The sequence below is a fragment of the Pan troglodytes genome, chromosome 3 (genome assembly GCF_028858775.2).
Source record: "Pan troglodytes isolate AG18354 chromosome 3, NHGRI_mPanTro3-v2.0_pri, whole genome shotgun sequence".
NCBI classification, from domain to species: domain Eukaryota; kingdom Metazoa; phylum Chordata; class Mammalia; order Primates; family Hominidae; genus Pan; species Pan troglodytes.
In genome coordinates, this window is record NC_072401.2 from 140713680 (window position 1) to 140740860 (window position 27181).

The following is a 27181-nucleotide window of genomic DNA, read 5'->3' on the forward strand; positions in this document are numbered from 1 at the left end:
CAAAAAAAAAAAAAAAGTACAAATGGAATGAACATTCCATTCAGCATAACAATTGGGCTTTGTACTGAGAAACAAACAATAGGCATATATATATATATACACACACACACACACACACACACACATATATCTATACATATATATCGCTCTGTCACACAGGCTGGAGTGCAGTGGTGTGATCCCAGCTCACTGCAACCTCTGCCTACCCAGTTCAAGCAATTCTCCTGCCTCAGCCTCCCCGGTAGCTGGGATCACGGGTACCCACCACCTTGTATTTTTAGTAGAGACGGGGCTTCACCATGTTGGCCAGGCTGGTCTCGAACTCCTGACCTCAGGTAATCCACCCACCTTGGCTTCCCAAAGTGCTAGGATTACAAGAGTGAGCCACTGCACCCGGCCAAGATTTACCTTTTGGAAAATAGTTAGGTTGAACCCTATGAAATGGCTGTTTTGGTAGGTCAGAAATGGCCAAATACCAGCAGATTCATAGGATTCAGCTCTATAAAACAGGCCACAGTTCCACAAGTCTCACAATTTCATTCAGCAAACATTTATTGAAGGCCCTAATGTAGCTTTTGTTTTCAGGCAACTTTCATTCTAGTGAGGAATTCTAAAATATAAACAAATAATTGCAAATCAGAATGAGGAATGCAATAGTAAAGGGACAGGATAACACAAAGAAAGGTGTCATCGGGTCAGCTCAGTCAGGCAAGGAAAGACTTTACAAAGCAGGTGATGTTTAGTTGAGTAATTAGAAAGGAGTTGGGTTGGTTGAGGGATGGACAGTGTCTTTTTAGATGGAGTGAACTACCTATGTAAGGTCTTTGAGGCACAAACAGGATGGCAAGTTCAAGGAATAATGCTGTTAAATCATTTAGGATGTCTGGATCTATAGGGGAGGGAAGGTAGCTGGAGGCTGCAGGAAAATAAGAGTAAGGACAGAAAATAAGTATGGAGAGAGATTAAACAGGTATGGATTGTGGAATGAACAAGCATAGGCTGCCTTCAATGTCATACTATAAGAATTTTGACTGTAAAGACATAACAATTTTTTTTTTTTTTTGAGACAGAGTTTTGCTCTTGTTGCCCAGGCTAGAGTGCAATGGTGCTCGGCTCGCTGCAACCTCCACCTCCCAGGTTCAAGCATATTACAAGCATGAACCACCATGCCCGGCTAATTTTTGTATTTTTAGTAGAGACAGGGTTTCGCCACGTTGGCCAGGCTGGTCTCAAACTCCTGACCTCAGGTGATCTGCCTGCCTCGGCCTCCCAAAGTGCTGTGATTACAGGTGTGCCCGGCAGGATATAACAAATTAAATGTCTTCAATCAGATTATAGTAGGCTAGCGAAGTTTTAGCTGGGAGTTAACACGATCGACTTACCATTTTAGAAGGTAAGTAATTCTGTGAACTTAACAGTAGGGAGATTCGCTTAGAGTTTACAGGTATGAAGAAGTGAACTAAGGTAACAATCTGGAGATGCAGAGAATGGGAAGGAGTGAGAGATGTGGTAGAAGTAAAATTGAAAATGCTCAGCATACTTCGCTGGTCCTTTAGTTCTTTTGAAAAATGTGACATATTTTCTTTATTGAAGGTTCTATATGACTAAAATATCTGCATTGTGACTTTATAACAACTGTTATTCTGGACATCTTAATAACAATAAAATCACTGCATTGTGAATTTAGTTAATTACCATCTAATCTTAAAATGAATTTTAAAACTTGGTTTAATTTTTCATTCTATTTGTTTTCTATTTGAGACATTATAGATATAACCACAATCTTCATAGAATCTTCTACTGCAAAGGAACATTCCTTTTCCTAGTTCTGAATAAAAGCATTTCTGATTATGTGAAGAATTCTCATTCCTAAAGGGGAAGTAGTAATGCCCACAATCTTCTCATCGTCATGCCACTTGATAAAGGGAAAAGCTAATTTAATTCTTTTTAAATTTGTTTTTAAAAACATAGAACACTTCACGAATTTGCATGTCATCCTCCTGCAGGGACCATGCTAATCTTCTTTGTATCATTACAATTTTAGTATATGTGCTGCCGAAGTGAGCTGCTAATATACCCTTAATCCATTTTTTCCCCTGGAAATCACTATCCATAAGAAATAATGTCAGAAAATGAGTTTTTTATTAGTTTAATTATTAAATTGAGCAATGATTATTTGAAATTATATATCCATGTGTGAAATTCAAATAATATTTAACTTTCATAATTCTTCCAACTTGTTCACTAAAATCTTACTCTAAAAGCTAAATAAAATAATTTTTTTCTAGAAATTTTTTTAGTGATTCTATTCACTGGAGAAAAACATTATATAATATGTTTTATTATACTAGACAGTGTTGTTTCTAGTCAATGAATGCTATCTGACAGGACAAAGAGTTGGCACCAAAACCACTAACACATTCAGAACGTAATCTCCCCTGAATCCAGCTTGAACTCTCAAAAACTGGCTGTGGAGTATACTGTACTTTGTAATAGAAAATTCACACTTTAAAAAATGGACAAAAATAGTTAGCTCCGTTGTTAAAGACTGCTCCATATATTTTTTTCACAATTAAGGTAATATTTATTTATTTATCTATTTATTTGAGACAGGATCTTGCTCTGTTGCCCAGGCCAGAGTAAAGTGGTGTGATCGACTCTCTGTAGACTTGAATCCTCAGGCTCAAGTGATCCTCCTGACTCAGCCTCCTGAGTAGCTGGGACTACAGGTGTGTGCCACCACACTCAGCAATTTTTTTTTTTTTGTAAAGATAGGATCTTTCTTTGTTGCCCAAGCTGGTCTTGAACTCCTGGCCTCAAGCAATCCTCCCACCTCAGCCTTCCAAAGCCACTCGTATTACAGGCATTAGCCACCATGCCCAGCCATTAATACATTAATATTTAAATTTTATGGTCATGTCATTGTTTGGAAAATGTGTTAGATTTTCTAATTTAGGCTTCCTTTATATCTCTTGTCTACATCAAAGAGAAGTAACTGAATTATTTGATTCTGTGCCTGTTTTTTAAATCAATTAATTAATTTTTTATTTTTTTATTTTTTGAGATGGAGTCTCACTCTGTTGCCTAGGCTGCCGTGCAGTGGCACAATCCCGGCTCACTGCAACCTCCGCCACCCGAGTTCAAGCAGTTCTCCTGTCTCAGCCTCCCGAGTAGCTGGGATTAGAGGCGTGCACCACCACACTGGGCTAATTTTTGAATTTTTAGTAGAGACGGGGTTTCACCATGTTGGCCAGGCTGGTCTGTAACTCCTGACCTCAAGTGATCCATCAGCCTTGGCCTCTCAAAATGCTGGGATTACAGGCGTGAGCCACCGCACCCAGGCTTCTGTGTCAATTTTTATCTTTTGCAATCATTTCATATTCTATACCTCACACTCTATCTCACTTTGACTTCTTCAATATATAGTACTTTTTTTATATTAAGATCAGTCAGGCCGGGTGCTGTGGCTCATGCCTCTAATCCCAGCACTCTGGCAGGCTGAGGCAAGAGAATCACTTAAGTCCAGGAGGCAGAAGTTGCAGTGAGCCAAGATCATGCCACTGCACTCTAATCTGGCTGACAGAGCCAGACTCCATCTCAAAAAATAAATAAATAAATAAGATCAGTCAATGGTATAACAGTAAAAATGCTTTTTATGGAATACTGTTGTTAAACCTTCATTATTCTGGTTGTTAAACTCAAAAAAGATCAATAAAACATAGGCTGCTTTTGGATTTGATAGCTGCTGTTTCAAAGCGTCATTTTATTTTATCTTATTTTATTTTGAGACAGGGTCTTGCTCTATTGCCCAGGCTGGAGTGCATTGGTGCTACCATAGGTCACTGCAGACTCCAACTTCTGGGTTCAAGTGATTCTCCCACCTCAGCCCCCTGAGTAGCTGGAACTACAGGCGCATGCCATCATGCCTAGCTAATTTTTAAATTTTTTGTAGAGATGAGGTCTTGCTACGTTGCCCAGGCTGGTCTTGAACTCCTGGCCTTGAGTGATCCTCCTGCCTCAGCATTAAAATAATACTGAATTTTAAAATGAAAAAAAAAATTCTTCTATATGCAGTCACATTTCAGCATTTAGCAGCTCTGAAAAGAATTTAGAAAAGGTACCAATTGGCCACAAGGCTAAGCCAGACAAAATCTGTTTCTGTTAGGCACAGCTAGTTCTTTCTTCATTCCCATTGAGGAATGTGAAAAGCAATGATACTAAATCTAAAAAAAAAAAAAAAAAAAAAAAAAAGGCATCATATTCAAAATTGTTTTATTTCCTAAGCATTTTTTTCTTTTTCCTTTCTTTCTTTCTTTCTTTTTTTTTTTTTTTTTTTTTTTTGAGACAGAATTTCTCTTTTGTCAGCCAGGCTGGAATGCTGAAATGCGATGGCATGATCTGGGCTCACTGCAACCTCCACCTCTCAGGTTCAAGTGATTCTCCTGCCTCAGCCTCCCGAGTAGCTGGGATTACAGGTGCCCACCACCACGCCCAGCTAATTTTTGTATTTTTAGTAAAGACAGGGTTTCACCATGTTGGCCAGGCTGGTCTCAAACTCCTGACCTCAGGTGATCCACCTGCCTCGGCCTCCCAAAGTGCTGGGATTACAGGCATGAGCCACTGAGCCTGCCCTATTTCCTAAGTATTTTAACTACATATTGCTACTTAACAAACTACCCCAACTTCATGGCTTAGAACAAAACCATCTTATTTGCTCACAATTTAGCGGGTCATCAGTTTGGTCTGTGTTCAGCTGGGTAGTTCTTTTCTGGTCTCCCCTGGGGTCATTCATATAACTGCAGTCATGTGGCATCGTGGCTGGAGCTCGATGGTCTGGGATGGCCTCACTTACACATCTGGGGTTAGTGTTAGCTGTAGATGGGGCACCTCTCTCCATATGATCTCTTTCTCATGAAGGGTAGCTCAGGCTTCTTCACATGGTAGTATCAGGATTTCAAAAGGGTGAGAGCTCAGAAAGTCACTTCCATAGCACTCTGTTGGTCAAAACAAAGTACAAGGCCAGCCCAAATTCAAGGGAATGAAGAAACAGTCTCTATCTTTTGATGGGAAGAGATGTAAAGCCACATTTCTTTTTTATTTTTAAAAAAATTTTTTAAGTAAAAAAAAATTCTAAGTAGAGACAGGGTCTTGCTATATTGCTCAGCTTGGTCTCAAGATCCTGGGCTCAAGTGATCCTCCTGCCTTGGCCTCCCAAAGTGCTGTAACTACAGGTGTCAGCCACTATGCCTGACCTAAAGTCACAATTAACAGGAGTGTATACAAAAAGGTGGGAAGAATTAGTGACTATTTTTTTTCAATCTACTATGTTAACAATGGCTCAAAATTCAGAAACAATACATAAAAAGATTGATCAATTTGATTACACTGAAATAAAAATATCTTGTACTACAAACATACCATAAGTAAAATAAAAAGATAAATCACAAACTTGGAAGAATATTTGTAATTTATATCACAGACTAAAGTTTAATGTCCCTAGCATAGAAAGAGCTTCTAAAAAACAGGAGAAGGAAGGACTGACACACTACAGGAAAATGCACTGAGATGTAAACAGACAGATTGCAGAAAAAGAAATGCATAGAGTCCTTACCATTAAAAAAAAAATGTTTTTATGGTCCCTAACCATAAAAAAAAGTCCAGGTGTGGTAGTTCATGCCTGTAATCCCAGCACTTTGGGAGGCTGAGGCGGGAGGATCTCTTGAGGCCAGCAGTTCGAGACCAGCCTAGGAAAAATAGTCATACCCTGTAGCTACAAAAAAAAAAAGTATATTAAAAAATTTTTTTTGGCCGGGCGCGGTGGCTCACACCTGTAATCCCAGCACTTTGGGAGGCTGAGGCAGGTGGATCACAAGGTCAGGAGATTGAGACCATTCTGGGTAACACGGTGAAACTCAGTCTCTACTAAAAATACAAAAAATTAGCTGACTGGCTGGGCGCGGTGGCTCACGCCTGTAATCCTAGCACTTTGGGGGCCGAGGCGGGCGGATCACGAGGTCAGGAGATCCAGACCATCCTGGCTAACATGGTGAAACCCCGTCTCTACTAAAAATACAAAAAAATTAGCCGGGCGTGGTGGCGGGCGCCTGTAGTCCCAGCTACTCGGGAGGCTGAGGCAGGGGAATGGCGTGAACCCAGGAAGCGGAGCTTGCAGTGAGCCGAGATTGAGCCACTGCACTCCAGACTGGGAGAGAGAGCAAGACTCCGTTTCAAAAAAAAAAAAAAAATTAGCCGAGTATGGTGGCAGGCGCCTGTAGTCTCAGCTACTCAGGAGGCTGAGGCAGGAGAATCCCTTGAACCTGGGGGGAGGAGGTTTCAGTGAATCAAGATCACGCCACTGCATTCCAGCCTGGGTGACAGAGCGAGACTCCATCTTAAAAAAAAAAAAAAAAAAGACAATTTTTAAAAATATCCAACCTCACTTTTGTGTGTGTGTGTGTGTGTGTGTGTGTGTGTGTGTGTGTGTGTGTGTGTGAGACAAGGACTTACTCTGTCACTCAGGCTGGAGTGCAGTGGTGTAATCATGACTCACTGAAGCCTTGACCTCCCAGGCTTAAGCAATCCTCCCACCTCAGCCTCCTGAGTAGCTGGGACTACAGGCGCACACCATCATACCCTGCTAATGTTTTGTATTTTTTGTAGAGACAGGGTTTCACCATGTTGCCCAGACTGGTTTCCAACTCCTGGGCTCAAGCGATTTGCAACCTCAGCCTCCCAGAGTTCTGGGATTACAGGAGTGAGCCACCGGGTCCAGCCCTACCTCACTCTTTTTTTTTTTTTTTTTTTTTTTTTTTTTGAGACGGAGTCTCGCTCTGTGGCCTAGGCTGGAGTGCAGTGGCGCGATCTCGGCTTACTGCAAGCTCTGCCCCCTGGGATCACGCCATTCTCCTGCCTCAGCCTCCCCAGTAACTGGGATTACAGGCGCCCGCCACCACGCCCAGCTAATTTTTTGTATTTTTTAGTAGAAATGGGATTTCACCATGTTAGCCAGGATGGTGTCGATCTCCTGACCTCGTGATCCGCCCGCCTCAGCCTCCCAAAGTGCTGCGATTACAGGCATGAGCCACCGCGCCCGGCCCCGACCTCCCTCTTAATAAGAGAAATGCAAATTTAAACTGCACTGAGGTATTTTTCGTTTGTCACATGAGCAAAAACCCAAATGTTAGGGCACTCACATACATTGCTGTTACTGTGTGTAAAACAGGAAACAGGCATTCACATACATTGTTGTTTTGGGAATGTAAAATGGTAGTTCTCCTATGAAAGGACTTTGGTAATAGCAGCAAAATTACAAATGTATTTGACCTAGTAATCCCTCTTTCAGAAATCTATCCCAATGATACAGTGGCAAAAATATATATGCATGAAGCTATACATTGCAGCACTATTTGTAATAGCAAATACTAGAAACAAGTCAAATGTCCATCAGTAGGAGACTGGTTGAATAAACAATCCATGGTACCCACACAACGTAGTTCTATGCAACCATGAAAAGCAATGAGAAATATTATTATCTACAATTTAGAGTAATCTCCAGGCATATACTTGAATGCAAAAAGCAAGGTAGAAAAATGTATGCGTATAGTAAATTACTGCTTATTTAAGAAAAATAATAATATATGTAATATATATAGTTTATATATATTATATATATAAAGGATGGGAAGAATTTGTGACTAAATTCTTATATATATAAGAAATTCTTATATATATTCTTATATATAAGAAATTCTTAAAATATATATATTCTTATATATATATATATAAGCTCTCTGTCTATATATATAGCTAAGAAAGAAGGATTTTGGCCTATCGTTCTTTCCATTTTTTCTTTGTATAAGCTATATATATGCTATATATATAACATATATACTATATATGCTATATGGTATATATAAATACATATATCTAGTTTATATTAAAAAATGGAAAGAACGATAAGCCAAAATGATTCTGTATTGGAAAGTGGAAGGAACAGATGGAAAGAATATAGAGAAAGGGTATCACTATTTAACAACTCCTAATAAAATAATGAATCAATGGCTTCTAACATAATGAACAGAAAAGCACCAAATATTATGCACCTGCTGATGGATGTATGAACATGAACTACAAATAATTCCTGCCAAAGCCAGGCACAGTGGCTCACCCCTGTAATCCCAGCACTTTGAGAGGCTGAGGTGGGAGGATCACTTGAGACCAGGAATTCAAGACCAGCCTGGGCAACATAAAGAGACCTTGTCTCTATAAAAAAATTTTAAAAATTAGCATGTGCTTGTAGTCCCAGCCACTTGGGAGGCTGAGGTTGGAGGATTGCTTGAGCCCAGGAGTTGGAGGCTGCAGTGAGCTATGATAGTGCCACTGCACTCTGGCCTGGGCAACAGAACAAGATCTTGTCCCTAAAATAAATAAATAAATAGGATTTTGATCAAGTCTCTAAATCTAAATACCAATTTATAGGCAGTATAGGGGAGAGGAACATGTTAAAAGAAGACAAACACATGTGGTTGCAATAAGCAACCACACTCTTAGTAGACTCTATAAAATACCTAGAATTGTGGCGATTCATCCTATGATTATGAGAAGGATAAAGCCAAAACATTCTATTTTTATTGACACAGGGTCTTGCTCTGTTGCCTAGGCTGGAGTGCAGTGGCATGAACATGACTCACTGCAGCCTCGACTTCCTGGGCTCAAGTGATCCTCCTGCCTCAGCTTCCCATGTAGCTGGGACCACAGGCAGTTGTCACCACACTTGGCTAATTTTTTAATTTTTTTGTAGAGACCAGGCTGCCCAGGCTGGTCTCAAACTCCTGGGTTCAAGTGATCCTCCCGCCTTGGCCTCTCAAAGTGCTGGGAATACAGGTGTGAGCCACTGTGCCTTGCCCAAAACATTCTTGGTAGAGCAGGACAACAGATACAACCAAGGTCTTGATGACTGAGCCACGAAATAAGCCAACCCTGGATATCTAGTTATATAATAACAATCTATCTAGTTATGTAATAATGATCTTTGTCATTTAATCCCTTTTGAGTATGTTTCTGTTATTTTTAGCAGAAAATGGAGGAAAATGCATTTGTATGTGTGGGCAAGGTCTCATTGCCCTCTAGCTGAAGAATGATAACAACTCCAGAATCCTATTCTTAGAGTCTGCTTCGTAGGATCACATGCAGTACCAATGATCTAAAGTGACATTCCCTAGAAACAGGGATTCTTTGGCCAGTCTTTTACGAGAAGAGTATTCCCCGGAGAATGGAGGGAGGAAAGCAGAAAAGGGCAGGGGGAAGAGCTAAGCAGGGAAGTCATCTCGGCTGGAGACCAGCTTCAATCTGCTCCTTGGGGTGGGCTGGAGCATGAACTATTCAATTGTACTGCAGAGTTGGTGCCATCTTTTGTAATACTATGGCAGTCAGTCATTGGTTGTGAACTGCCTATGGTGAGGGTGGGGTGTGGGGTGTAACACTCATAGCAGCTGGGGATAAATGTACCCACTTAAGGGGTCCAATTAAGGGGATCTAGGCAGAGCATCGGCAGTGTCCACTACAATTTCCCAACTTACTCCATAGCCAAAACCTTACATGACCCTGCATGATCTAGCCCACCCTGCCTACCCACTCCCTTTCTCTCTGAGACCATCTCTGGCTACTCTCCCTCTTTTTCACTCCACTTTAGCCACACTGGCCACCTCGCAATTCCTCAAATTCCCAGCAGGATCCTGTTTTAGATCCTTTTCCCTTTTCTGTTCCCTTACCTGGCTGATTCCCCTAACTCCTACCATTAGATGGTCCCTTATATATCTTTCAGGTTTCTACGCAAAAGACACCTTCCTAGTAAGGCCTCTTTTGGCCATCCTATCTAAAATTACAACTTCCACCTCAAACTAACACTTACAATCCGTTTATTTTCATTACTTTTATCCTTAGCACTTATCAGTACCTAACACACTATATCATTTTCTCATTTGTCTTCTTACCTGGTTCCACTCTAGAATATAAACCGGGAGCACTTAAAACAATACCTATTATGTTGTAAGTGCTCAGCTAACATTTGTTGAACACGCGAATGAATGAAAGATTCCTGGCACAAAGTGCTAATCTTCAATAAATATTGTTTGAACTGAACTGAAACAGAAAATATCTACATAGTCCCCTGTGTAAGTACTATAGATGGGAGAGGGCATACATATTGTTACATGCAGGGTTCTCCATAGATTATATGCTCTTTCTTCAATAATATTACGAAAGCCTACATTTCTCATGTGATGTTATGTACCTGTATGTTAATATGTATTATTTGTACATGCAAATATTAGTGAAAAAAGTAGAAGCACCAAAGCTTTTCTAATTTTATTTGACTCAAACTATATTTTAGACCTACATATCATACAATAAAGTAAGCTGAAAGCATAGTGAAATTAAAGTAAATACAGGTTGTATGGATAGCTCAATTTCTTTAATATAAAATGTAAATTCAGAGATGACTGGGATAAAAGAAAAGTGTCTAGAAAAAAAAACCAAAGATGAAACTATTTAAGCTCTTTACTGCAATGTCATATTCTGATCTCAGACAGTAGAAGAGTAGTAAGAAATGTACAATCTCAAGTCTCTCAGTCCTAAAATCTATCAGTGGATGCCAAAAATCTTCAAGACCCATTAACGTTTTCTAGAAAATAAGTCTTTTTTTTTTAAACTAAGTGCACTAAAAACACAAAAGCACTTATCAGACACCCTATGGCATTTGTTGCTGAAATGTCTACCAGCTGGAGATTAGCCTTGAGCCGAAGCAGCCTCAGAGCCAACACTGGCTTCCTCCTGTAAATCATCTCCAGCAGAGGACTCTGACTCAGCTGGAGAATTTTCTTCTTCTAGTTCAGCATATTCATCAGAGGTTTCGTTCTTTGTTGTATCTTTATCATTATCGATGGTGACAGCTTCATCCAGGGCAGCATTTGTAACCTCTGGGGTTGTTTCAGGGTTTACTTCCGTGGTTTCCCTCGCCGCTGCATCTGTGACCTCTGGCCCGGTTTCAGCACTGACTGCTGTGGTCTCCGGAGCAGCCTCCACGTGACCTGGACAGGCAGATGCCTCTTTTATGACCACAACTGTAGCACTGGGACTTTCTTCAGCATCTACCACCTCAGCTTCCACTATAAGTTCTTCTGGGGCTTCTGAACTTGCTTTCTCAGTTTCCGCAACATTCTCCTTTTCACCTTTAAGAATTAGTCATTAAGCAAGGTATTAATTTAAAGATCGTGGGAAGGCAATGAAACACTGCGGTCGTTTAAACACCTAAGAACTACATGCACTGATGTGTAACAGTCTTCAAGGTAGACTCTCAAGTGAAACAGCAAAAAAAGAACAATGTATACAGTCTGCTACTATTGTTAGGGCAAAATGAGGTTGGAGCAGGAGCGGGGTAAGTTGTATGCCTAGATAATTGTATTTGCAAAAACTCTCCAGGAGGATTCCAAGAAACTGGTTCTATTGGTTGCCTCTTGGAGGGAAAATGGGGGATCTGCTTTTCTGTAAACTCTTTGAACTTAAAAAAAACACACTTGAATATATTACTTAGGCAAATATGAAGAATACAAAAATAAGTAGCTATCCTATTCACCTTTCATATGAGACAGCATGGAAGAGTAGCCAAGTTCCTAGCTGGTGACTCAGAAATCACTAATCCTCTCTCAATCTCATTTTTGTCATCTGTAAAATAGGGTATTGATAATATCTACTGCACAGGGTTATTGTAAAGATTAATTAAAATATTGTATATGAAAAGGGGATTAAAATAAAAAGCTCTATGCAAACGCTTATTAGTATTATAAACAACCGCATGATTATATTCAATAATATGTATTGATGATATTCTGTTTCTTATTATTGTCATGACAGATTAAAACTGATTCATAAGCCCCTAATATCTCTATCCCTAAATAGTGATCATAGTAATTGATAATAATAGCTTGGAAAAAAGTATGGTTTAAAGCAAGAAGTGGCTAGGCATAGTGGCATATGCCTGTAATCCCAGCACTTTGGGAGGCTGAGGCAGGAGGGATCACATGAGGCCAGGAGATCAAGACCAGCCTGGGCAACATAGTGAGACCCTGTCTCTGCAAAACATAAAAAATAAATTTGTTGGGTGTAGCGGTGCATGCTTGTAGTCCTAGTTGCTTGAGAGGCTGTGATGGGAAGATTGCTGGAGCCCAGGAGTTCAAGGCTGCAGTAGGCTATGATTGCACCACTGCACTCCAGCCTGGTTGACAGAGGGAGAGCCTGTGGAGGGAAGGGGGAAAGGAAGGGGGAAGGAAGGGAGGGAGGGAAAAAGAAGTGTAGGAAGGAAGGAAAGAATGAAAATATAAAGTTTCTGTTCCCATGGTCACCATTTTATCAACTGAAGGACTCATTATACACAACTGATTCTATTATGTCAAATGTACCTTGTTTGCACAAAGGCACACAGGTGGTCTTAGCCAAAACTGAAAGATAATTTGTTATATTATTATTTTTAGATAATGAGAAAAATGAAAGCTCATGCCTGCATGGGTGGATGCCTGAGCAGGGGAAAATAATATTACCACACAAAGGAGTCAAAAGTCACTGGTCAGCAATATAAATGTAAAACGTTCATTTGTCAAATGCATTCATCCAAAAGGTGTAACAGTGTTCTTCAGGTTTCAGTTGAACTTTTCCTTTCTAAATGAACTTATACCTAGAGTCATTCTGGATTAAGCTAGGAAAGAAGCCAAAAGCAAATAGTGTTCATTGCTAGACTAAGTGGATGGAAATTAGTGCCTCAAAAAATAAATAAAATTAAGAAATTCATTTACCTTGAAATGGATGTATCTCTGCTTTTGTTTTTTCTTTCAAATTTGTTTTATGTTCTGTGTGTTTGGCTTGGTCTGATGTGACTGTCTTGTAAGCCTGAAAGTAAATGTATGCTTAGGTTTATTTCTTGAGCTTTAAGATTTGTCACGCCACATCCAAAGGTACACTCAAGTCTCCCTGTAATCACCATTAGAAGTTTAAACCATAATCCCAGTGTAGCAAAGAAGAGAAATCAGTGCACACCACTTACTCTTTTACTTCCCTTTTGGAAATCTTTGTTATTAAATAGAATGCTTTAAAAAGGAAGAAAGGTGAGACAGGGGATGAGGAGAGAAAAACTACCTATTGGGTACCATACTTATTACCTGGGTGACAAATCAATCTATACATCAAACCCCCATGACACATAATTTACCTATTAACAAACCTGCACATGTACACCTTAACCTAAAATAAAATTTTTTAAAAAGGGAAGGAAATAGATGCACTATCTTAGCCAAAGATAACTAAAAACAAGGAAGAAAAAAATGAATTATGCTACAACCAGAATATCCTGACAGGCATATACAAATATTTTCTAGCATTTATCCTTGAGAAATGGAAATCTAGGTTCACATGAAAACCTGTACACAAATGTTCATGGTACCTTTATTTGTAATAGTCAAAAACTGGAATCAGGCTGGGTGCGGTGGCTCATGCCTGTAATCCCAGCACTTTGGGAGGCTGAGGTGGGTGGATCACCTGAAGTCAGGAGTTCGAGACCTGTCTGGCCAACATGGTGAAACCCCATCTCTACTAAAAATACAAAAACAGCCAGGCATGGTGGTGGTGCTCGCCTGTAGCCCTAGCTACTCAGAAGGCTGAGGTGGGAGAATTGCTTGAACCCAGGAGGTGGAGGTTGCAGTGAGCCGAGATCATGCCATTGCACTCCACCCTTGGCGACAGAGCAAAACTCCATCTCAAAAAAAAAAAAAAAGAAAAAAGAAAGAAAGAAACAGTATTGGGAAGAAAGCTATTTTAAACATAGACAAAATGTGCAGGCTTCCTTTCATTTTATATTTAAGTAGTCTTCTTTGGCCTGTATTCATATTAGAAAATGATATAAAAAATGAAAATCTCATTATTCAGTTACTATTGTTTGTATTAATTTAGCTTTTAAGAAAATGTTGGTAGTGGTTTAACTTTTAATGGCAAGATGATAGATTTCTAAAATTTATTTATATATAGTGTCTTCTAAATTTTTAACCATCAGAAACCAAGTACCTTATTTAAAAATTGTACTACTTAATTACAAACAATTTTACGGTGTAAAAATTATGCCGTGAAAATAGAAAGTCTGTAATGTCGGGGCCGGGTGCAATGGCCCACACCTGTAATCCCAGCACTTTGGGAGGCTGAGGCCAGCGGATCACCTGAGGTCGGGAGTTTGAGACCAGCCTGACCAACATGGAGAAATCTGGTCTCCACTAAAAATACAAAATTAGCCGGGCGTGGTGGCGCATGCCTGTAATCCCAGCTACTCGGGAGGCTGAGGCAGGAGAATCACTTGAACCCTGTAGGCAGAGGTTGCAGTGAGCCAAGATCGCACCATTGCATTCCAGCCTGGGAAAGGAGGGAAACTCTGTCTCAAAAAAAAAAAAAAAGAAAGAAAGAAAAGAAAGAAAATCTGGGTCAAGCCTGTAATCGCAGCACTTTGGGAGGCCGAGGCAGGCGGATCATGAGGTCAGGAGATGGAGACCATCCTGGCTAACACGGTGAAACCCCATCTCTACAAAAAATACAAAAAATTAGCCAGGCGTGGTGGCGGGCGCCTGTAGTCCCAGCTACTCGGGAGGCTGAGGCAGGAGAATGGCGTGAACCCAGGAGGTGGAGCTTGCAGTGAGCAGAGATCGTACCACTGCACTCCAGCCTGGGCGACAGGGCGAGACCCCGTCTGAAAAAAAGAAAAGAAAAGAAAAGAAAATCTGTAATGTCGGGTAGAAGTGATGTAAAGTGACCCTTTTATAGCAAACTTCCCGGGGTTTAGTGAACTCAGACTTGAATCATTTGGCTTTGAAACATACAGAGCAAATATGATCAACAGGAATGATAATAAACATTTTCTGTATAAAAGCAAGGAATATTTTCCGAGTAGGGTGTGTGTTCCTGATACCTTATAGGACCAATATGATAAGTCAGTATCCCCAGTTCTCAGTACACAAACCGAACCAGTACACAAGTTCACATCCCTGAAAGGATCATTCCAGGAACAACATTCCAAGGGACATTAGTCTCATTGCTCAAGGGGCTGAAACACAAGGCAAGAAAAAAGACTAACTTTAGAGAGAATTGAAGAGATACAATACTAGAATAATTCACCCTAATGTGTGGCCCAAAGAATCTAGGTTTTCCAAATCCAGCACAGTCGAGCACAGAGTAGAATAAAGGCCTATTAAAAGAGAGGGTCTCAAATTTAGACTTTGGCAGTTATTTACAAATGATATTAAGTATTTATTAAGTATAAGCATTTAAAATATACTACAATTTTAATAAGCCAGTCTGGTACTACTTTTTAAGATATACCAGACCAGGCCGGGCATGGTGGCTCACATCTGTAATCTCAGCACTTTGGGAGGCCGAGGCGGGTGGATCACCTGAGGTCAGGAGTTCGAGACCAGCCTGGCCAACATGGTGAAACCTCATCTCTACTAAAAATACAAAAATTAGTCGGGCGTGGTGGCAGGCGCCTGTAATCCCAGCTGCTCAGGGGGCTGAGGCAGGAGAATCGCTTGAACCCAGGAGGCGGAGGTTGCAGTGAGATGAGATTGCGCCGTCGCACTCCAGCCTGGGGGACAAGAGTGAGACTTTGTCTCAAATATAAATATATATATATATATATATATATATCCAGACCCTCAAAAAACTGGAGTGATCTGGGCCTCTTTCAGATTCCAATGACCCCTAATAGTCGAGGATTTTGATTGCAAATGGAAAACTGCTTTTGGCTACTAAGCATCTGTGGGGTCAATTCATAAAAATCTAATATAGAGATTATTTTAGTACAGGACATGGAATGGAAGGGGAGAACGAGTATACAGGTTTTGGAGTGCCTCACATTCAGCATTTCCTCCTGAAAGTAGCCTAAGATTCCTGGCAATTAATTTGAGATTAAAATCACATAATCTTAGAAATGGAAGGGAACAACTTCCATCCCTACTGTGAGAGAACAAGGCCAGAAAGGGTTCTCAGGGATGGCTGGTTTATAAGTATATGACCTTTTAGTTTAAGATTCCTTTTGCAACCAATGAGTTAGCAGTCTGGAAAAGTTTGTTTTTGGCACTGGTAAATATTAATATAATCAGGGGTATAGTGATGTCCAAATGAAATTCATCCTTCTAGCTTCCCAGCCTATCACATGGCCTAGTCCCAATCTCTGTTTTTTTTTGGTGGCCTACACCTCAACTAGAGTGGGTTTGAGCCATAAATTCAACATTAAACAGTAGAAAGATGACAGAAACAAAGGAATCTGGGCACGAGTGAAAGCTGGCAGATTAGTAGAGGACAACAATATAAGTGACAAGTTTGCAGTTTCCTGACTCCTTGAGGCTCTCAAAATTCTGAAGATTACGACTAGCCTTAAAAAAATTTCTAGGCCGGGCTTGGTGGCTTATGCCTGTAATCCCAGCACTTTGGGAGGCCGAGGCAGGAAGATCACGAGGTCAGGAGATCAAGACCATACTGGCTAACACAGTGAAACCCCATCTCTACTAAAAATACAAAAAAATTAGCTGGGCGTGGTAGTGGGCACCTGTAGTCCCAGCTACTCAGGAGGCTGAGGCAGGAGAATGGCGTGAACCTGGGAGGTGGAGCTTGCAGTGAGCCGAGATTGCATCACTGCACTCCAGCCTGGACGAGAGCGAGACTCTGTCCCCACAAAAAAAAAAAAAAAAAAAAATTCTGAGGATTAGAATATGTATTTTGGTTTGGTTTGGTTTGGCCATCTTACATAGTCCTATGAAACTGCTTCTAGTTATGACTAAACATCTATCTCTTTATTCATATTTCTTTCTTTTTTTTTTTTTTTGAGACGGAGTCTCACTCTGTCACCCAGGCTGAGTGCAGTGGTGCAATCTTGGCTCACTGCAACCTCCGCCTCCCCGGTTCAAGCAATTCTCTGCCTCAGCCTCCAAAGTAGCTGGGATTACAGGTGCCCACCACCACGCCCGGCTAATTTTTGTATTTTTAGTAGAAATGGGGTTTCACCATTTCTTGACCAGGCTGGTCTTGAACTCCTGAACTCGTGATCCACCCACCTTGGCCTCCCAAAGCACTGGGTTTACAGGTGTGAGCCACCGGCCTGGCTTTATTCATATTTCCGTAGGTCCAAACCAAAATATAGTGACTGTGTACTCTTAGAGTTTACAAAGAATTTCTGCTTATTCTACTTTTATTCTTTACATTTTTTGTAGAGATGGGGTCCCGCTATGTTGGCCAGGCTGGTCTCAAACTCCTGCAAGCAATTCTCCTGCCTTGGCCTCCAAAGTGCTGAGATTATAGGCGTAAGCCACCACTACAGGCTCTACTTTTATTCTTTTTTATTTATTATTATTATTTTTGAGACAGGGTCTTGTTCTGTTGACCAGGCTTGAGTGCAGTGGTGCAATCTCAGCTCACTGCAGCCTTAACTTCCCAGGCTCAAGCGATCCTCCCATCAAAGCCTCCCAAGTACCTAGGACCATAGGCACACACCACCACGCTGGGCTAATTTTTTTTTTTTTTTGTAGAAATGAGGTCTCACTGTGTTCCCCAGGCTGGTCTCAAACTCCTGGACTCAAGCCTCCCAAAGTGCTGGGATTACAGGCATGAGCCACCGCATTACTTTTATTCTTTTTTTTTTTTTTTTTTTGAGACAGAGTCTGGCTCTCTCACCCAGGCTGGAGTGCAGTGGCACAATCTCGGCTCACTGCGACCTCCACCTCCTGGGTTCAAGTGATTCTCCTGCCTCAGCCTCCTGAGTAGCTATGATTACAGGCACTGCCACCATGCCTGGCTAATTTTTGTATTTTAGCACAGATGAGGCTTCACCATGTTGGCCAGGCTGGTCTTGAACTCCTGACCTCAGGTGATCTGCCCACCTTGACCTCCCAAAGTGCTGAGATTACAGGCATGAGCCACCATGACTGGCCTACTTTTATTCTTAATAAAGATTATATTTTGATTTAGAAAGTTTATGACAAAATGGTGAATGACTCAAGTCTTATCTTACTTAACTAAAAAATGTCTGTTATTTTAGTCCCAAAATCTCACTATTAAAACCTTTGTCTTACAGTGTTTACCTGGAGGGAATGGACATGGGGACTGGGAAGGAAAATATGCTTTTCACTTTATATATGTCTATGTTGCATTTTTTAAAAACTTATGAACAAATATGAATTTTTCAAATAATAAAACTGTGTGAAAATTTAAAACTAACAAAAATTATGGAGACAGTAAAAAGATTGGGAGGAGAGAGGGAGAAATGAGTAGGTGGAGTAGAGGGATTTTTAGGGTGATGAAATGACTCTGTATGATACTGTAATTTATTCTGTATGATATTGTAATATATTTGTAAAAACAGAACATACAACGCAAAGAGTGGATCCTAATGTAAACCCTGGACTTTAGTTAATAATAATATATCAATATTGGCTTGTCAGTTTTAACAAATGTTCCACATCAGTGCAAGATTTTAATAGGGGAAAGGAGGAGGGGGTGTGAGGGGGTATATGGAAGTTTCTGTACTTTCTGCTCATTATTTTGTAAACCTAAAACTGCTCTTAAAAAAGGTCTATTAATTTTTTTAATAGTTATATTAATTTTTTTTGGAAACAGAGTCTCACTCTGTTGCCCACACTGGAGTGCCATGATGTGATCTTGGCTCACTGCAACCTCAGCCTCCAAGGTTCAAGAGATTCTCCTGCTTCAGCCTCCCGAGTAGCTGGGATTACAGGCACACACCACCATGCTGGCTAATTTCTGTATTTTTAGTAGAGATGGGGTTTCCTCATGTTGGCCAGGCAGTCCTCGAACTCCTGACCTCAGGTGATCCACCTGCCTCAGCCTCCCAAAGTGCTGGGATTACAGGCGTGAGCCACTGCACCCAGCTCCTATATTAATTTTTAAGTTAATCTTTCAAAATAATTCTTTTAAAATGTTAATAATAGTGCCTACCTTGTAGACTTGTTGTAATTATTAAATGATCCAGGAGTCTGGCATATGATAAACATTCAAGTATCAGCTATCACTATTAGCATTTATAATAAAATTATTTTTACTGAAAATCATCCATATTAATGGTATTAAGAAATGCTGACTTTACAAATACAAAAATCTTCATAATTTAGAAAGCTGAGGTTCGAATGAAATAAAACTTAAAAATAAACTAAAAAAGAAAAACCTTCATAATAGTCTAGTTAATATATTCTTATGAAAACCCTGTATTTCTAATGATTGCCACCTATTTTTCAGATGTGTATGCTTAATGACACTTAAATCTATTGCTATGTTGTATATTTAATTAATCTCATGTCCTGATCTTGACGTTGCTTTGAGCTTTACCATGAGTTGCAAAATACATGAATTCTTGAGCACTGTGGTTATATAATCACTTACGTAATATCCACCAGCACTGACTGTGACGCCTACAACCAGATAATAAATCATATTTGATCCAGATGATCCAGGGAATCTGTTAGATGACATCCGGCGCAGAGATGCTAGGAAAAAAACGTTTAAACACAGTTAGCTTCACTAGTTGAGCAAAACTATTTTAAATAATTACATCTTTCAAAATTTTTCTACTCAGTGAACCTAGAATCTATTAACATCAAGTGATTTTAGCTTAAGGGAATACAGTATTACGAGGCTGGGTAATAATTCCACTTGACAGTCTCCCAATCTAATTTGATAAACACTCATGAAACCTGTCATCTTGATGCTGAGCATCATGCCTTCTTGGAAGGGGTGCAGGTGTGGGTAAGGAGAAATGACAAAAGCACTAAAAAATTTTAACAGCCAAATGAAGTGCACATTAGCAAGAGAAAGCCATGTACTATATGTACTCCACTACAGGATTCAGTGAAAATATTATTTTTTAAAAAATGAATTCAGTATGTTTATACCTAAAATGTAATACCATTTGTATTTATATGTTAAATCAAGCATTTATGTTGAAATCCATCATATTTCTATAAATCTATAATACACATGTAGGTATAGAAAGAAATCTCAATTTTTCTCTTATAAAGCAAATATGGGCAGATAAAATGTTTTTAAGCCAAATGTTGCAGTAAGGTTGTATCTGAAATAGAAGTACAATTCTGTATAAACTAATAGAAACAGATAAAGGTACTATATTATTATATTTAAACATTTATTTTGTAGTACTAACATTTGCATATCCTATAATGCCCTGGAATTGAAATTTTTACAATAAACTTAAAGTCGGAAGGAGCTTAAAGTATATACAACTCAAATTCTTTATTTTAAAGATAAAGACATAAACACATTTATGTATTCTTTCAACTAACACAGCTGAGCATCTACTACGTATTTGGAATTGTTGGAAGCATTAAGAATATAACCGTGAACAAGACAGATAAGGTCCCTAGTCTCAAGCCATTCACAGTCTAGAAGGAGGGTATGAACATATAAATAATTGTGATACAGTATGACAAATGTAATAAGTGTTAAGCCAAGCTACAGGCAGAGTAAAACTCAACTAGCTGACCAAGGTAGTTGTCATAATAGAAGAGACCTGAGTTTTGAAGGAAAATAAGGGAAAGAGGAATGGCACTGGAGGCAGAAGGTGTAACGTATAAAAGCATGAGAGATTCGTGACCCAGAAGGTACAAAGTACAGGATGAATATCCCTTATCTAAAATGCTAGCAGTGGGTGCAGTGGCGTATGCCTGTAATCCCAACATTTTGGGAGGCAGAGGTGGGAGGATCACTTGAGCCCAGGATTTCAAGACCAGCCTGGGCAATGTGGTGAACCCCATCTCTACAAAAAAATTTTATAATATTAGCTGAGAGTGGTGGTATGTGCCTGTAGTCCCAGCTACTTTGGGAGGCTGAGGCAGGAGGATCACTTGAGTCCTGCAGTGAGCTGTGATTGTACCACTGCTCTCCAGCCTGGGCAACAGAGAAAGGTTCTGTTCCAAAAAAATAATTAAAATAAAATAAAATGCTTGGGACCAGAAGTGTTTTGGGTTTTGGATATTCTTTATTTTGGAATATATGCATACACATAATGAGATATCTTGGGGATGGGACTGAAGTCTAAACAAAAAATTCATTTATGTTTCGTATACACCTTACACACATAGCCTGAAGGTAATTTCATACAATATTTTGAATAATTTTGTGCTTGAAACAAAGTTTGTGTTAAGTACTTACATGTGAAATTTTCTACTTGTGGCATCATGTCAGTGCTCAGAAAGTTTCTAATTTTGGAACATTTTGTGTTTTAGATTTTTGGATTAAGCATGTCCAACCTGCAATTTGATGTGGCCTAACATAAAGTATAGGGGTGCAGGGACTAGTGGAAGGCTATGATTTGCACAGGGCGAATCTTAAGACATGCTTACAAACCTTCATAATAGCAAAATCACAACGATTTCCTGTTTATGTTCTTAGTTTGGATATAAATGGCCGTTTCTTGGAAAAAAATTTTTTTCCTTCTAATGTGCCCCAAAGGCTATGAGAAGAGGTTATCGCTTTGACTTGTGGTGGGACTTCTGATGGCTTAAAAGTACATCTGTGATCAAATAGGGAATATATAGCCTTCATATTTCTCAAACAGACAAAAATATCAGAAATATTTTTTAAATAGAACTAAAATTACCAGAGATTTAAGTAGACTTAAATACAAATACAATGATGGACAAGTTACTTAAAAAGGCAATGAAATGAGAAATTTTTCAATAAGGATTAATTAGACAAATTTTAGCACATTCATACAATGTGAAACAAATAGACATAACTTTTGCAGAACAATATTTACTTACATGAGAAAATATTTACAATGTATTAGGTGAAAAGTCATAGCAAAATACTCTGGGACTATCCAAGATTTGTGGAAATAATGTGCACAAGGAAGGAATGAGGGGGAAAAAAAAGGTCTGGAAAACTAAATATACTAAAACGTAATTAGTTGTGTTCACTGAGTGGTAGGATTACAGGTGAATTCTATTTTCTATTTTACCTGTTTTTCCCCAATTATCTATTATAAATCTAAATTATTTATTCATTAAAAGGTTACCCTTTTAAGGCTGGGCTCGGTGGCTCACACCTGTAATCCCAGCACTTTGGGAAGCCGAGGTAGGTGGATCACCTTAGGTTGGGAGTTGAAGACCAGCCTGACCAACATGGAGAAACCCCATCTCTACTAAAAATGCAAAATTAGCTGGGTGTGGTGGCCCGTGCCTGTAATCCCAGTTACTCGGGAGGCTGAGGCAGGAGAATCACTTGGATCCGGGAGGCGGAGGTTGTGGTGAGCCGAGATCACGCCATTGCACTCCAGCCTGAGCAACAAGAGTGAAACTCTGTCTCAAAAAAATAAAATTACCCTTTTAAAAGCAAAAAGGAGAGAACAAAATGTGATGAGACACAGTTAAAAATTTTTCCTTCAATAAAACTGAAAAAAATTATTTTTCATCAAAGTAGAAAGTATCAACAAAAGGTTAAGTAATGTCCACGACTGAAGACAAATTTGTTTCCAATCAATAATAGTTCTTAAATACATTTTAAGTGCTGCAAAAATAGTAGTTAGATGAAAATCAGAGAAAGACCAGTACCTTTACAAGCAGCATTGCTAGATACGTATTTAAAATTTTTAAACTACTTCTATTTTGCCGCAAATTGGGAAGAAAATTATTTGGAATTTCTGCAGCTACAAAAAAAAGGTGCGTGTGTGTGTGTGTGTTTGTGTGTGCGTGCACGCGCGCATGATGTCGGTGGGGAACGCAGACAGATAAAACGAAAGGCCACGGTCAGAGGACTAATCTTTCTCCCCGTTCTCAACAGAACAGTCCCGTTATCTTCCGAAGTTTAAAATAAATGGCTTCTCCCTACTTCATCAGTGTATATATATATTTAAAAGCTCTATATCATTTGGTATAAAGGTCTAGAAAAATAAAGGCAATAAAGATCTAGGAAAACGAAGATGTCTTATTTCTGATACTTGAGGGATAACTTCCTTCCACCAGCATTTTACAAGAAAAATAAAGCGAGTTAGTTAGACCTCCGTCCTTCCCTCCCACCACCACCAACAGAGGCCTAATCAACGTGAAAAAAAAAAAAATCGGCCCAGGGAATTCTCCGCGCACGTCTTTCTCTCCTGCTGGAATCCACCCTCTGGGGTAAAATTATCTCGGAAGGCTCAGAAAGTGAGGCTAAGTGAAGAGAGCATTAAGAACCCTTCACGATATTGTCTAAGAGCCGTCCCCCAATCGTGAGTGGAAGAGAGAGGGGTGACGGATGGGGACTAGGGAAAAGCGGCTGGGGCAGAACCTCCCTGGAGCGCAAGCCTGGTCCCAGAAGAAAAACAATCTTCCTTGTTCACACCTATTAAGCACCTACTATGTTCCCAGCACTATACGAAGCGCTTTCCTATATGTCCGTTTTTATTTAATAAGCTTCCAGTTCACACTGCAACTCCCCCTTTAGTTAATTGCTGAGTATTCTGCTTTTTCTCGCGTATCCTCAGAACCAAAGGTGTCGATATTTGGACTACAGGGCCAAGCAGTTGCAGGACGACCTGCAACCTCAAAGGAAAGTGCCCCGAAGGCCGCTTCCTTTTTGGGGGTTGTGGATCTCAGAGCCAGGCGCTCGCGGGGTTCAGGCTGCTGAGACCCTGCCAAGGGTTAGGTTTATTTACCCCACGAACATTCGCCCAGCGTCCACTGAGCCGGCCCTGCCTCACTGCCTCCCAGCGCTTGCCGGGCCCGCTCGCTGATCGGCGTCCACCTTCCCACCGTTCCTCTGCTTCCTCAGGAGATTGGAGAGCGAATGGTGCCTCTAACAATAAAAGTGGTAAACTGCGACTTTGTCAGCCAGGCACGTTTTTAAGTGCTTTTAACCATACATTAACTCATTAAAAAGGAAAACCATCATCGCCCTCATTTTATAGATGAGGAAACAGGTTAAGCCATTTGTCCAAGATCAGGATGCGAACCCAGATAATCTGGACTCTGAGGCACCCTGGAAAAGTTCCCTACTTCCAAAGTCTGCAGGAGCTTCGGGACGTCTTCCCGGGAGTCTCCCCCAATCTCATCGACCTCCAATCCAGGCTTCTGCTGCTCTGGGTCGGGTTTGGCCAACTGGGTGCCGGCCGGTACCCGGGCGCGGGCGAAATCTGCACCCGAGGCGCCCGTCCTCCTCTCCGGGCTAGACCTCCTTACTCACCGTCCTTTCCGAGCGGCGCGGGGTTGGGGGGCGCCCTCAGCGGCAGCGCCAGAGTCTTGGAGACCGCCCTGCGGAGATACATCGCGCCCGCTGTCCGCCGCGCAGCAGCCTCGGTACCCAGGCGCAGGCTGCCCTTCCACAGAGAGGCTGAGAGCCTGGCAGCGCCCCGCCCGGAGGAGGCACGTCGACCTTCATCCAGCCCCGCCTCCGCGGCCCCCGGGAGGTGGGGAGACCTTTGTAGTCCTCACCATCCTCCCCTAACCCATCTCCAGCTCTGTTGCTATCCCTGAGGTCTCTAGAGCTGACCGCGGCATCTCAGAAAAGGGATGGGGAACCTACAAGTCGCCGTCGCCTGCCTGGCTCATTCTGTACCACTGAATGTAACTCCTCACAGCAAGCTGGAAAAGTTTTGGGAATTGGACGAGATTAAGACAAGGACACAGTTTATCACGCTGGATGTAATCTGAAACCATTTTATCTCCTGCATTCCGTTAGCTTTCCTAGGAGAGGGAAGGATAGCTGGAAGTTTCTTAAAAATGAGAAGAGCGAAGGGGTAGCCTCAGCCTTCCATTAGCGCACTGGGCGATGCTCAGAATCGTAAGAAAATCTGCAGACAATGGTTGAATTTCTAGACAGCTCACTGTTAAAACGACTTTAAAATATCAAAAACACTGTATATTCCTCTATGGGATGTGAAATTAATATTTCCACATCAGCGGCCGGGCGCAGTGGCTCACGTTTATAATCCCAGCACTTTGGGAGGCCGAGGCAGGCGGATCACTTGAGGTCAGGAGTTGGAGACCAGCCTGGGCAACATGGCGAAACCCCGTTTCTACTAAAAATACAAAAAATTAGCCGGGAGTGGTGGCGCGGGCCTGTAATCCCAGCTACTCGGGATGCTAAGGCAGGAGAATCGCTTGAACCCGGGAGGCGGAGGTCGCAGTGAGCCGAGATCATGCCACTACATTCAAGCCTGGGTGACAGAGCAAGACCCTGTCTCAAAAGCAAAACAAAACAAAACAAAAACCCCAAAACAAAACAAAACAAACAAAACAAAAAAACACATCAACTAAAAATACTAAATTATTAGTTTTCCGTCTCATCGTGGCTACAAGAACTTGTCATGGTTTGAATATGGAAACCAATAATTTATTACGTTTATAACATTGTCTAAATGATTACTCTTTGGAAGACACCATTTCCTACTATAATAATCCCTTATGTGTGTTTGGCACTTGAAAGATTATAGAGCACTTTCACATCTATTATCTCTTTTAATTTTCACTGCAACCCTCTGAGGGAGGTGGCAATTATTCCCTTTAGCAAATGCCACCACCAGGTGGTGGGTGGGAATGTCCAGGGATTTACTGGTGGTCATGAGTTAAAAAACAAAAAGGACATGAACATAATACTTCTAGCTTAAAGTTCTGTTGACATGTAACAGGCACAATATTTGTTCATTTGCTATGTAAATAGACGTTTCTCAGAAGTTATAGTCCTGAACCTAATTATAATTATATTTAACATATTCTCATAAGAAGAGTACAAGCCAATGATCAGATTGGTTTTTTGATACTCAGAAAGAGAGTTAACTAGTTTAATCACTAGGGTGACAGAGCGAGACTCAGTCTCAAAAAAAAAAAAGTTTACAACATAGATGGGTGTGGTGGTACATGCCTGTAGTCCCAGCTACTCCAGAGGCTGAGGTGGGAGAACTGATTGAGCTCAGGAGGTCAAGACTGCAGTGAGCTGAGATCTTGCCACTGCACTCCAGCCTGGGTGACAGAGTGAGACCCTGTCTCAAAAAAAAAAAAAAAAAAAAAAAGTCACACACAGTGGCTCACAGCACTTTGGGAGGTGGAGGCAGAAGGATTGCTCGTGCTAGGGAGTTCAAGTCCAGCCTGGCAAATATGGCAAAACCTCATCTGTTTCTTTTTCAGAAAGAAAAAAAAAGGCACATTAGATATGAAATGTAAAAAATAAAGTAAAAAAAATAAAGGATATAAAATGTGCTCAGCTAGTTGGAGGAGGCAGTGCTAGATTCTGACTTCCAGCCTAAGGTGAAGCTCAAGGCTCTCCTGCTACACTCTGCTGCCTTTCAGTGTGGCACATGGCGGGATTCATTATATCCCACCATCTCTTATTAGATGGTACGGTCCAGTGGGAGGTTATCATGCTCTCTAGGTTGAATATGGCCATACCAGCTGGGATATAAAAGAACTGTGAGATAAATAGTTCCATTTCTCCAGATTATTTTCCTCAGTTAAAAGCTCATGCCTTTCAAGTTGAAGGGAATTTCTATCTACTCAGCTGCTCCTGTGGCTTTCCGTTTTGATGGCAAATTCTTTTCAAATCTTGATGAAACATTTTCCAAGAGAGGACATGCCCTCGAGTTGTCAAATTCACTCCATAGCAGACTGTTTCTTCCAAACCCCAGATAAATTTAACACATCTTTGCTATGGAAGACTCTGTAAGGCTCAGCCAATAGTTTCCTAACTATTAATCATACTGTTCGTAATGCTGCCCTTGAGCACATCCTTGAAATTTTTCTTCGTTTGGTTGGAAAAACAAGAATTTAGGGTCAGAGATAACTCGGCTTACCTTAGATGACCTCCATCTAACTGTGATTATTGACAAAGATTATATTAGTCTTGAAAACATTATTATAAAGGTCCTCTACTGGCAACATTAATTATACTTTCAAGGCTTAACAGCTATATAAATAAAAGAAATTTTCAAAGTCTGAGTGGTTTCCTGGATTTCACAGAAATATCAGCTAAGTTTTTCTGAGCACTCAATTCTTAGGCTATTGCCTATATGTTTTGAGAGATAAATACTGACACACACTTAAACAATTTAGAGGAGCAACTAGGAGGATAAATTGGCAAGCAGTTAAGAAAGTCCTGATAAGCA

The 27181-nt window shown here is 40.6% G+C and overlaps 1 protein-coding gene and 1 non-coding gene across 2 annotated transcripts; both read right to left on the reverse strand.

The window, feature by feature from the left end:
* Positions 1-1961: 1961 nt before the first annotated feature.
* Positions 1962-2066, reverse strand: LOC112209026 (U6 spliceosomal RNA). The gene has a single exon (XR_002943714.1). It is a non-coding gene; the product is annotated as a U6 spliceosomal RNA (small nuclear RNA).
* An 8284-nt stretch (positions 2067-10350) lies between these two features.
* Positions 10351-24502, reverse strand: MGARP (mitochondria localized glutamic acid rich protein). Its single transcript, XM_001137849.8, has 4 exons — positions 24268-24502; positions 19474-19577; positions 12846-12939; positions 10351-11228 (listed from the first exon to the last, which is right to left on the reverse strand). Exons 1-4 carry the CDS (start codon positions 24347-24349, stop codon positions 10786-10788), a joined length of 723 nt encoding a protein of 240 aa, XP_001137849.1. The 5' UTR covers positions 24350-24502; the 3' UTR covers positions 10351-10785.
* Positions 24503-27181: the final 2679 nt, after the last annotated feature.